The 13,738-nt window shown below is 32.5% G+C and overlaps 1 protein-coding gene across 2 annotated transcripts in view; it reads right to left on the bottom strand.

The window, feature by feature from the left end:
- LOC118189267 (solute carrier organic anion transporter family member 74D-like) overlaps positions 1-13,738 on the bottom strand; it is a 79,137-nt gene that overhangs the window by 31,893 nt on the left and 33,506 nt on the right. For both annotated transcript variants that reach the window (XM_035359846.2, XM_035359847.2), the window contains one exon: positions 108-194. In XM_035359846.2, coding sequence (XP_035215737.2) covers positions 108-194 — 87 coding nt within the window. The remainder of the gene's footprint in view (positions 1-107; positions 195-13,738) is intronic.

Genomic DNA, 13,738 nt, shown 5'->3' with positions numbered 1-13,738 from the left:
ATAGGCATTTCTAAAATTAAATTGGCTGCGTAGTTTTTGGTAGTTTGTTTCAATTAACCAAATTAATCAAACATCCATTAACGTAGGAATATATATTCTTTACTTACAAAACGGATCTTCGTAGAAATTCAGACACAAAGATGACAACAAGAAACCAGATGTTGGTCCTAGAAGGCGAAGAGCAAACAGAGTACCTAAAAAAAAGTAGTATTACAGTAAGGATTTTTATTGTTGCCATTGCTCTTGAGAAATAACTGTAAAACTGATAATTTCAACAGCAAATTAAAAAATGAATTAAACTTACATGGTATACAATTTATTTTGTTATTTCAATTTTAATGCATTATGACAAAACATTTAGAATTTCTGTAACCGTTCGATTCGTTTGACGGTCGCTTGCACATTGCAATTCCGGATTCAAATCAAATTGACACACAGATATTTCTTGTTCGATCCTTCCAATAGTTTGTATCACAGTACTGGAAGGATCGAAGCTTCTAGTTCATATCGTGAAGATCACTGTTATAGAATTGAATCAATCCAAGCAAACCATTACTCTGCATACCTAAATAACTGTGTCAGTTACAAAGACTGTTCGCACATTTTTAGACGATTTTGCTTCGCTATAAATAATCATCTCCTTGGAAATTTGTTTTTAACTGAAGCTATATTTTGAAAGTATCTGTTTTTTAACAACAGCTATATTTTGAAAGTAACTGTCTTTTTAACAACAGCTATATTTTGAAAGTATCTGTTTTTTAACAGCAGCTATATTTTGAAAGTATCTGTTTTTTAACAGCAGCTATAATTTGAAAGCATCTGTTTTTAACAGCAGCTACATTTCGAAAGCATCTGGTTTTTAACAGCAGCTATATTTTGACCGTGTCTGTTTTTAACACTATATTTTGAAAGTATCTATATTTTAAATGTATCTGTTTTTTTAACAGCAGCTATATTTTGAAAGTACCTGTTTTTTAATAGCAGCTACATTTCGAAAGCATCTGGTTTTTAACAGCAGCTATATTTTGACCGTGTCTGTTTTTAACACTATATTTTGAAAGTATCTATATTTTAAATGTATCTGTTTTTTTAACAGCAGCTATATTTTGAAAGTACCTGTTTTTTAATAGCAGCTATATTTTGAAAGTATCTGTTTTTTAACAGCAGCTATATTTTGAAAGTAATTATCATCTGCTACTTGATGGTTTTGTTTTCATACAAAATGGCGGTTTTAAAGAAGCAGTGGATGGATGGAAGGCTATATCTGTGCTCTTTCCGAAGGAAATTATTCCTATCTAGTTAGTATAAAACATCGTGAAAGGCATGTCTTTTCGATATTTTAGCTACAATAGGCAATATTGTTAACAAGAAAGGAAAACGTCAAAATCTGGCTTCAACTGGAAAAATTGTTCCAAAAAATACCCAAGGAAAAGACGGAATATTTCGAATTTTGCAAACGTAAGCTATTTAATGTTAAAAGAAACTCCGCCAAATCAAAGGACAGTAGCAAAGTCATTAAAATGCTCAATGTCAACTGTAAACAAAGTGATTAATGCTGATTTGAATCTTAAAAAGGAGGGAAAACATAACGAGCGTCGTCTTTCTCTACGACATATCGCCAAACACAAAACGCAATTCTTTATGAGAAACTTTTATGCAGACAAAAATGGAAAAATGTCGTTATAATATAAGAATCTTGGGTGTATTTAAAAGACTGCAATAAAAAGAGATCTATTATTATCAACCAAGAGGAGAAAAAATACCTTAAAACATGGTTCAAAGAATCTAAAGAAAGTTTTTCGAAGTGATTTATGATTGTTGCTGGTTTTACACATGTTAAAATCAATTGCGCATATTATCAGGAACATATCTTACACCTAGTTTTCAAATAAGAAGCATTTTCTCTTTAGCCACAGTGCCATCAATCAGTAGAGCTGCATCAACGAGAAGAAAGCGGCCACATATGATAATCTCCTGTTAATTTCCTGGAAAATATGGAACTAGAAACAGTTGTCAAGCCCTTACCCTTCAGTTATATCCCTATTAAGCATTTTGATGCATCACACATGGATTTTTGTGCTTTTAGACTTCTAAAAAGTGGATTATCCAAGCGTCGACCTACAAATCTCCCTTGAACTTTGGAAAGCTGTTTAAGACGAATAAGACAAAATATCTCTTCCGACACTACAAAAGGCTTTATTGTTTTTGAAATTACGATATAAAAAGATAGTGAAGAATAGGGGTTATCGATCAAAGCATTTAAAGTACAAAAATTTTAGGTAAAATATTTTGGTAAATACGATGAAATTCGTCTAAAACATGTGTCAACACCCTCTGTATTCGACGGCCTCATGCCGAATTACACTTATGCTTTAAAATTAAACGTGTTTGAGAACCATAGGAAAATACATTTCACAAAACACAGAGATCTTATTTTCTCACCTTGAAATCCTACCGACACATTTGTAAAGGGTACCGCATACGTAAAATGGTTTGTTTCCCCCTCTCCCCCCCCCCCCGAGAACAGATTTGTTTCTGCTAAAAGTTTAGAGGCGCGTAAAAAAGATTTTTTGGAGAGTAGAATTAAATGTTTTCAAAAACAGAAATCCTCTTTTAAAGTATTCTCAAAAGAATTCTGATTAAAATATAATCCGTCATAATGCTATATTATATATTTTCCGCAATTAGTATTAATCTCATTTGTAAATCAGTTATCTTATAGATTTCAGGTTTCTTTTTCTGATACGCAATTTTAAAATTGTTTATTTGTTCAGATATATGTATTCGCGTGCGCAAATGCTATAAAAATATCATATGAAATTTAACGATTGCAAAGAAAACCATAGTTATAGTATTTAGCAACGTTAAAAATATTCCCAACACAATTTATGAATTCAGGTATGACTGAACTAAGCTATATTTCTGAATTTCCGCCCAGACGGTATAATGGTTAGGGGAACCTACTGCGATACCGAGGGGCCTGGACTCGAATCCCAGAAGAGAAGACATTGAAATTTGTAAATGTATAGTGACTTTGCAGCATGGGGGCACTCTAAATACATGGCGAGACAAAAGTTCTGTCGATAGATTGGTGTTAGAGGAAGAGGGTTGGGAGACCATCGGATCCGTCACTTTCCCGGGGCGCTACGGTCACCTGCATGGCGCTCAAGGCCCATGCCAACGATAGGCGCAATCTTGCTCTGCTTGCCACGATGAATTTCGTGGGCTTATTCTGATGTTACTGTCAGACAAGTGAGATAAGCCACAGGAACAACAGATATTTCTGAATTAACTTTTAAAAAAAGATCTGATTTTGCTTTAGCAAGTACTATTTTAAAATAGCATGGTTTTTTAAGATTACACATTGTAAGATTTTCACTGCGTCAATCTCAGTTACAGTAGAAAGTGACGAATCTTAAGAACTAGTTAGCGAATAATCGCTTAAGTTCGTGTGGCAAGAAACAACAAAATGAAAGGGCAATTAACCCTTTATTATTCCAATAAGATTTAACAAAACTCCGTCTTGGAGTGTACAATCAAAGCCGACACTTGGGCTTGAACTTAAGAAACTAAGAATTAAACTAAAACTAAGATTAACTAAAGAAATATAGCCGAAGCTACCAAGTTTCTAATGCAGTTGGCCTCTTAAACACCAGATGACTGCGAAGCTATCAAGGGCCTGAGTACGGCCGAGTGTAATAACAGCTTTGATAGAGAGAGTGGCCAAAAGGCAGACGCGCGTTAATCAGAAACTCTGATTCTCTCTCGCTAAGACCAAAGAACTTCGTGGCTAAATACCGCTCTTCCTCATTATGTATTCAGACGTGATTCTAAAACTACGTTCTGGCCGGAAGTAGTAAGTTGAAATTAAGAATTTGACAGGAAAAGAACTTTAACTTAAAATTTAACTGTTAATAAAATTAACATAATTCTTACAACATTTCCAATGGAATATCTGGAACATTTATATCATTTGGATATTTAAATGCTAAATTAGAAGATTTTGCTTTTTAATACATCTAAGCATCCCTCCATTTAGGCAAATTTGCCTTGTGTGCTTTGCCAGATTCAACATAACCTAATCTTTGGAACACCTCCAAATCCAAAGATATTAATTTTTTGTCATGTATAAACTGGATATCCGAAGCTCTCCAGTGTAACTTTTTATATCTCCATCTCAATTGTAAGATTAAAATATCTAACACTCTGAAAAAATTAGTTCTTTTTTCAATTCCTCTTTTATCCTTTCTTTTCCCTCGATTCTTTTCATCCTATCCTTCCTTTTCTCTCCGATTTACTAACCTTTCTTTTTAACATCTCTTCAGTTTTGTTGATATATTCCTCTATAAGCTAAATTTGCATATTTTTCAATTAGTTTTCTCTGGCTTTCCGTAGAATGAGACAGCCTTTCTATTATGTTATTTGTTCAATTCAGTATAGTAATGCGAAGGCTGTTTACCCAAAAGACTGACACCTTCGTGGAGGACTCTGTAGAAAAAACAGGCTTATATTTCCATTTTAACGTGGTGAAAACAACAATGTACCCATGCAGCCGAACCGTTCGTCGGCATTTGACATAAATTTAATCCATCCCTGTATTAAGCATTAGTTTTTATGTAAGTTTTGCAAGGATTTATTTACCTCCTCTTTTTCTTGCCGTACTAAATTCAAAGATAACATACATAAATTTTTCAACAAATTTCCTTAAAGAGGTTGTTAGATTCAACCTGGTGTAATGATTTATCACTAGATGTATTATATAAGTTTGAAATTTGCATAAATGAAGTAAAGATAATGAATAGAAAGTTATATAAAATATGTGATAATGATTTGTTTACCTATCTTAAATACTAAACAGTTACGATAATTAGGATAAAATAACACATTGAACAATTATTAATTTAGAAGTCAAACGACAAAAGTCAACGTTATATTTGCAAATTCTCACAGGACTAGTTTCGATGGTTTTACCGAACCATCATCCTCAGCTGCCAAAGCGGTAAAACCATCGAAACTCATCTGGTGAAAATTTGCAAGTATAACACTGATTTTTGTTGTTTGACTTCTAAATTAATACTAAATAGTCAATTATTAATTAATTTATTGATTTAATTAACTGAATAAAAAAGTACACTAGTTGCCCAAATGGTTAAGAATATATGACCCTTTTTATTGAATTAAATTTGTTAAACGGTGATTTACAGATTACAAAATTGAATGTTAACTATCATAATTTATTTTTGAAAAATATTTCTAAAATTTCACAGCTAATTTGGCGTTATTTGCATCCTTCCTCTGAGGTAAGCTTCTCATTTGCCTCCCCTTATCCCTGCTCTATAATTTACGTGCACTTTCTCTACTCCTTCTCTCAGTGTGGCATACGCCTCTAGTTTTTGCCCCTCGATTTTCAAGATGTAAAATATCTAGAGAAAGGAAAGAAAATACGCCAATATATATATGTTACGGTGAAACACCGAAATCTGGAGAATGTCGACTTTCACCGGTGAATGTCAACATTCACATAGTCGCTTGATGTATGTCCGAAATATTTTCCAAATACACTTATTTCTGACTTATTCCGGTGAATGTCGACATTCACCATGCACTAATGGTGAATGTTGAACATATAACAATATTATATCTTCTTCTCCGTCAATTCAGTCGCGAAAAAACGCACTTGAGACTTAACATAAGAACTTAAGAATATAAGAACTTAAAACACACAGTACATTCAAAATGCGAAAGGATAATAATAGAAGTTAAAAACTTACTAAATTCTGTGATTCAAATCTCATTTATTGCAGCGACTTAAACTATTATAACACTTTGAATTGCACAAGAGGCCCTTGCTTTTACAACTGCATTTATTTGTGGAACACTTCCTTTTGCTTTGACAGCGTGCACATATACTCCTCTCTTTTCGACCTACACCACAGCATATCTGTGACTGTCGACATACACCGGTGAGGGTCCGAATGTACAAGAATGTAAAGAAATATTCGATCTTTCACCGACGTATTTGGTGAATGTTGACATTCTCCAATTTCGGTCTTTCACGGTAACATATATATAAGTACATTTGCTTTAAATTTATAACACATTTTTTTTGTAAATTAGTAAGAAATGCAGAGAAAGATGGTATAAAAAAAAGTGAAACGGCAACCGCATAATTTAGCTATTCTTGTTATATATCATCCTATTTTTTGTAAAAATAAATTTCTACGTGAAATAAACTCTGAAATACTACTTAGATATTTTTATGTAACGCAACTTTAGAAAATATTATTTAACTAAAAGTGTTAATAATCAATATTATTATTTGAAAACTTACCAAACTTAACTTCAATTAAGAAGCATGAAGTTCAAGATTAACAATAATAAAAATAAAAATAATAAGGCATACTGTTAGCATTGCCGTTACGAGAGAAACTTTCGAGGATCACATGATGCAAGCAGATCCGTATTTAATTGACATTTGATATAAATTCATGGAATTTATACAAATTGCCGCAACATAAATACGGCTAGGCTGATGAACTTAGAGTACCAACTTACTATTCAGAAGCCATAGAAGACTCCGGGGCTAAATAAAATATTTATTAACACTTTGACATTTACACAAACTGAACTTCTGACTGGCACGCAGAATACCAAGCTTTTCAAATAAATTTAAAGTAAAATGAATGTATTCACAATATTAAAAAAATCTGAAACGTTTCAGATTTTAAATTACGTCCAAAGGGGCATTTTTTTAACATTTTGTCTGTTACCTTTATTATTATTTCATCTACATTCAATTCCGAAAGAAAACACAGAAAATTCGGAATCTAGATACCTCATAGCACGCATTTCTCAAATATTTATCTGAAACTTGACGCTTGCTTCAAAATTTGCAAAGTTCTTCTTATTCAGTTCATTCTCCTTTCCCTGCAGTTGATTGAAAAAGTAAAATATCTTATGTTAATGAACTATGAAATTCCTGCCTAATACTTTAGATAAAATGAGTTAAACATGTGTAAGGAAATGAGGAATTTTATCTGGAAGCGGGAAAAGAAGCTTATAAACAACCACTGTTGTATACTTTATCAGTAGCAGTTTTTGTATTTTTCAGGTTCAAATGAATGTTACATAATACATTTGAGATTATGAAATACTCTTTGGAACGTTTGATTAAATCAGCTCAAATTATACAGTATATTTCCCGCCTTCTAAGCATGCTTTCGTAGTGTAGCGTTCAGCACGCTCGACGCGAATTCGAGAGATCAGTGGGTCGAGTCTCGGCGAGGCATTGCTCATTTTTCATCTCTTCTGATTCCAAAATATCTAATGTCTCTACAGTGGCGCCCGAACTAAAAAGGTGGTGAATGATGATTCTCCACCACCAGGGTTTGGCGATTGGGTTCCCCTAATCATCTGTCGCCCATTAAAAGGGGGAGTATATAAATTATTTATCAAATTTGCTACGTGCGTACAAGCTCGTAATGTATTAAATACACACAGAACCGATGAAAGCTCAATGAAATTTATTATCTAGAAACATTTCACAGTTCTGAAACTTTTCACTCAAAATTACTGGTTCTGCTTATCTTAGTATGACAGAGCGTAATCAGTAGTTAGCACTTCGAAGTGCTAAAAACGTTGAACGCAAGGCAAAGTAACGTTCATTAAAAGGCGAAAACTCTCACAATAATTTCTCAATACCCCGAGCTAACTGAGCTAAACTGAAAACTATGAGTCTCTCCACTCTCATACATTCTTGTCCACCAGAAATGGTTTCAGTAGTTTCGATTGCTCGAAGCTGGAAGGCACACACAGTTATATTTATATACGGTCGGATACAGTTGTATTTATATAGGTCCGGATGCAATTACAGTTACAAAGGGATCCGACCAAAATGTCACCAACTGGTTGCCAAACTTGACGACTTCTGGCGATTTCTCTCCAATAATGTTAAATGGAATTAACCCCTCTACTTCTCTTTTTTTCTGTGATGCTTTGCATTCTGAGGCTTTTATACTACTAATACAAGAATACTACAGTTTACATATAGTTTCACTAAAATTATTTCCATGTAAGAAAATTCATAACAGCACGTATATACATCGCTACTGAAAGGAACATTATTAGCTAATAAATGCTTGATTTTTCAGTTCAAAGCAAGCAATGAAACTTTTTCAAGCTAGGATAAAGAATTTTTGGATAATGAAAAGCTATACTTAGCGAAGAACTGGAGTTAATCTAAGGCAGCTTACTGTTTAATGCAATCTTCATAGACGCAAATGTTTGAAAACGGAATATAATAAAACTATAATACAGACTTTCACGAATGTCATTTCTTCAATTTTTGGAAGACATTAGCATAAAAATAAGCATTAGAACGTTTTACAATAAGAAACTTGGAGATTAAGGTATTGCAGAGCATCGTTAATCGATAAATTAAATCTGTTTTAAATAAAATTAGTTTATTTGAAAAAGTGATGTAGAGTACACATAGTTATTCTTAAAGCAGGAGTGATGAAAAATGAGCAACGCCCTCACCGGGAATCGAACCGCGGGCCTAAACGCGACCAGCGTGTAGACCACTACACTACGAAGGCATGCTAAGAAGGCGGGACAAATACCTTATATACTCCACCTTTTAAAGAGCGACTGGGGTTTTTAGGGTACCCAAAAATTCTGGGTATGGAGAATTATCATCCACCACCCTCATAATTTGGGCGTCACTGTAGAGACATTAGATTATTTTTTAGAAGCAAGAGACTTAAAAAATGAGCACCGCCCTCACCGGGAATCGAACCACCTCTCTAGAATACGCGCCCAGCGTGCAGACCACTACACCACGAAGGCACGCTAAGATGGCGGGAGAAATACCTTATAGTGAAAATTGCAACTTGCAAAAGGAATGGCAATTTTGTCCCTCACTTGAGTAACTGTGTAAAATTCTAAGCATTTTTGGACGAACAAGGACATGAACTAGAAAACTATATTATAAATAAAAAATAAGATTCTACTTGTATATTATGAACCTGTTAAATATAGATAATTCTGGGAAGGAAAATAGAAACCCTAATTGACTGAGGGTGTATATTTTAATAAATATATCGCGTTGTTTGACTGTGGCAAAGCTGACTTGCTCTATTTCACATAGGGACGGATGTTTTCATGGAGAAAGTGTGAAAGGAAACTGACTTCCTTATGTGTATTTAAATTGCACGTAAGAGAACCATAAAAAATTTCATACAGCCAACTCGCGTATTTATCGTTAGCAAAATTCAAAGCAAAATATCAATGCTTTACAAATTTAGCCAATAGCAGTCTTCTCTGAAAGTCTTAGCTAATGACTTTGATTTCATTTATGAAATGTCGAATGTCATATGTGTGTCTCGTGATCTTCATTATCTTAACTGAAAATGTTCAGCAATTTTAATTTTATTATTAATCATTTCTATGAATAATGAAGTCTATATGCAAATAATATTCGTAAGAAAATTTTGTTTTGTTCGAATCGTCAATTCCAATTATGCTCAGCGTTCCACATACTCGATAAAAATTGACATCTGGAGGAGAATAAACAAAGTAATGGCCGATAGCAAAAGTATTCTAAATATGCTAACAAAGTAGAGCTTTTAAGTAAGCATTTAACATGCTTTCGGCAGCAGATAATCGTTTTATATGATCCAACGAGTGAATTTATCTCTTTAACACAAAAAAATTCATTAACAATCTCTTTTCAGTCATAGTAGTTTCAAAAAGTGCAAGTCAAACTATGCAGACGTCTGCCACTTGTTTTTTCAACACCAACCCAGAGCATGCATAGCGATGCAGTTTTTTTTCTAAATGTATTTGCAAGATCAGATACAGCAAACATGGCCATCACTCATCTGCTCGCTTTATTTGTTTACAACAGAAACACGCGTTTACACGAAAAATTCCTCCTTTATGGGCATGAAATGTAAACACAGCAAGTCATGAAATCATGTTTATCAATGACTCCAAACATAAAATGTAAAAATTTTCTAATTAAGTTTCCCTTTCAAGCTGACTATATAAATTTCCTCTTGTTGATTGATAGAACATTTTATGACTTATTTATCAGCAAATCAATCAGTTCTTACCGCAAATAACTGCAATGATGAATTCTCATTCATTTTTGTGCACAGATATCCTGCGTTTTACGAAATTTCTATTTACTCCACTTTGCTTTTGCGAAGAATTTACGTTATTTTATTCAGTGATTCAACAGGAGGAAAAACGAAATCGGAAAGGAATTTTATTTTTCCAGAGGAGAAGAAAAAGGTATCATTCTTAAGTTTGGTTCAATAAATGTTAGAAGAAAAAGGCAAATACATGCAGTTGGGGAGGGAATTAGTGCAGATATTTACAACATTTGATGCTGTAACAGCTTTAATATTGTTATTAATCTCTCGTGCATTTGAAATGGATGAATAATAATGTACAGGTTACTGGCAATATTGAAACGCAGGCTCGAGAGCCACGTGTGGTTGGCGCTCGAAGAATGTTATTATTTTATTTTTAAATGTTAATATGCTTTTTCTTCTCTTGTTTGTATGTCGCCATTTTTTTTAGTATTAAATAAAAGTAATTTAATTGATGTGTTCCATCATTGGAGTTTGCTTCAAATTGTTAAAGAAGTATTACAATGCCTAGAAAGATATATACCACTGAAAACATTTCTCAGTATGAGCAATCAGTTCTAATGCCATACTTTAAGTCTTTAAAACCTAGCTAAAGTAGATAAAAACCTTATTCAGGCAGGTTGTGTACCTGGTAGATATCCAGTAAACCCTTGCCGAGCGCGGACCTACAGATCACGATTTCACTTTTACGCGCCATCTTAATTGTACCCATTTGATTTGTTTAGTTCTAGAATTTCATTCATACTCAGTTCAGGGCTCATTCAATGAAATGTTTTCTGAGATCAGTTCTGTCAGAAGTTATCAATAATTTTAACACGTTCTCTGCCAGCCACGAGTTTTCTCGTAGGTCGAAGTTTGTGTTTAGGCTTCAGCTACGAATTAATTCGTAAAACGTTTTTATTTTACCTACGCCACATACGATCAAACTCGAAGTATTTTCATTTTCTTTGAAGGCTTTGGAGATTAGAAAAAAATACAACAATTTGGCGCAATTCAAGAGATTAATGATAATTAATATAAGTATAATGTAAGTAATTATAAAGTAAATAACATAGGAACTTTAAAAATAATCCAGCAATTTATAATAATCTTTGCGATAATAATTATTGTAAAAATAATCAAAAATTTTATAAGCAACCCCCAACTACGAATAATCTCGTTACGAGTATACTCGTAGTTGGTGCTATCATAAAAAATTTTATCGCAAAAACCGACTACGATATAACTCGTATAATTAATAAAGCAGGGACAGGGAAACGTGGACGGAGTACGGACAGGAAAACATGGAGAACTTCGTCAGTGACTTTTACAGGTATTGCTCCGCCGCACTGCTTTACGCGCTGGGTGTTCGGTTGACCCGCATCAGAGTCCAGCCTAACAAGACATTTACAGAGATATTTTACATTTATTCTAGACTTCGTAATGAATATATGATTACATTAACACTGTATACAATTATTACAATGAAATTAAACAATTAACAAAAGTTGGATTATGGCAAATTAATATAACATAATTACTTCGAACATACATCATACAAACTTTCATTGTACATCGGACATTGTACATTGTACATCACACAAACAATATATTTACATTAGTATATCTAATTACATCGAATTACATTAAACATCTTTTTAAAGAACTAATTAATTAAGAATAGTTTACGCATCTCCTAGTACATTGTCATATTCTTAAGGCAATAATCTTGTTAATACATTTCCTTTCATTTTTATCATATTACAGACAATTGTATCTTTACTGAATTCTTATATTACTTTTGTAAATTAAGGTGTCATAATTACATCAAATATACATTAGTAAATCACATAATACTTACATTTACATTCATATATCTAATTACGTCAAATTATATTAAACATCTTTTTAATTAATGATTTAATTATTACAAGTTTATCCCCTCATCTGCTAATACAATACATATTCTTAATGTAATTATTTAGTAAAAACAATTCATACAATATTTAACCTGTTTCAGCCATTTTCAATATTTCTGAAATCTTACATTATTTGAATTAATAAAGCAATAAAAAATTATCTGAACTCAATATCTTCCCGTAAATACATGTTTTAAATTTTTATTTTACAATTAATTAAAATTTGTTGGCGGGGTGGAACCATTTTTGAAAATGTCACTCGGCAGCGAACATGTTAAAGGATTTCCTTTGACTGAAAATAAAGCCAAAGATATCGTACAAACTGCCAAAGTAGTTGGAAGCGAAGGAATTTCGAGAAGTCAAAGAATTAATAGAGAAATAATGAATGAAGAACTTGATCGTCTTATCATATCAGCCGACAGAATGAAATCGTCAAACTTTAAACTTTGAACAAGCGACACGTCAAAATCCACTGTTAATTTTCTCAAAAATATGGGACAAGAAACGTGTATCAACGCCATACCGTTCACTCATATCCCTACTAAATCTTCTGATGTATAATCCACGGATTTTTGCACTTCTAGACTTTTAAAAAATGAATTGTCCAAATGTCGACCTACATGCGCAATCTTTAAGATTATAAAAAATATTTTGTTCCCCCCTTCAAACCTATGTAAATCTTGAAATTCCCCTCGGACTATGGAACCAAAATCTGAAAACTAAGACTATTACAAATTTTAATTCTGAAAACTAAAACTGTTGAAAAATTTTTTTAAAAAATTGAAAATTAAATAAGTGCGTAGTAAAATATTTAGAAATATGAATTTATTATTCTATGAGAAAATTATTCCTTGGGGAAATTTTACAAAAAAGAACATCATTTATTGTACTGCTCAGTATTCATTAATGTAAAAAATATTATTTTATGTTTCTAATATTCTTGTAATATGCTTTTGAATACTACAGAAAATTTTCAGTTGCTAAAATATTAAAAATGAGTACTATGTGTATATGGACCTGTGAACCTTTGGATTACTACGAATCTATAACCCTACGAATTACTATGGACCTACCGACCTAGGAATACTAGACATAAATATATCTGTTTTAAATATAGAAAATCTTGTTCTTACATATATAAATCACGTTAATTTTTTTAAATTATTATCCTACGATAGTTATAAATTAAAAAAAAAATTAATTTAAGGGTCGATGAAGAAACACATGAAACTAGAATTCTGAAGTTCAGTATTTTACGCCAGAAATACGTAAGTGTATCCAAAATGCCACAAGCTCTGATGAACAAATGGTGTATTATAGTATAAATATATAACCTTCTTTTGAAGAAAACGCAGAAATCAAAAGAATATTGCACAAATGCTTAGTTCCATGTAATAAACTTTTTAATTATCTATCAAGAAAATGCAAATAAATCCTTATTATTATGAAAAGGTACAAAATATGTAAATCATGAGTTTGCAAAAGAAAGAGTAAAGATAAGACATTTGCAACAAAGAAAACGCGTTCGTTTAACGACTCTTAATAGTGATAAAAAGGAAACAAACATAGTATATTCATTACCACTAAAACATGTACCCCTAATCTGTAAATACACTTAATCAATTACTGAGACTTTTACAAGAATGTTTGTGATAGCCATAAAAGGAAAATAATGTATTATGA

Source organism: Stegodyphus dumicola, chromosome 9 (genome assembly GCF_044657685.1).
Source record: "Stegodyphus dumicola isolate Sdum_Otavi_A_Nest chromosome 9, ASM4465768v1".
Taxonomy (NCBI): Eukaryota; Metazoa; Arthropoda; class Arachnida; order Araneae; family Eresidae; genus Stegodyphus; species Stegodyphus dumicola.
Note: the sequence above shows the minus strand (reverse complement) of the source record. Positions and strands in the feature narration are given on the sequence as shown.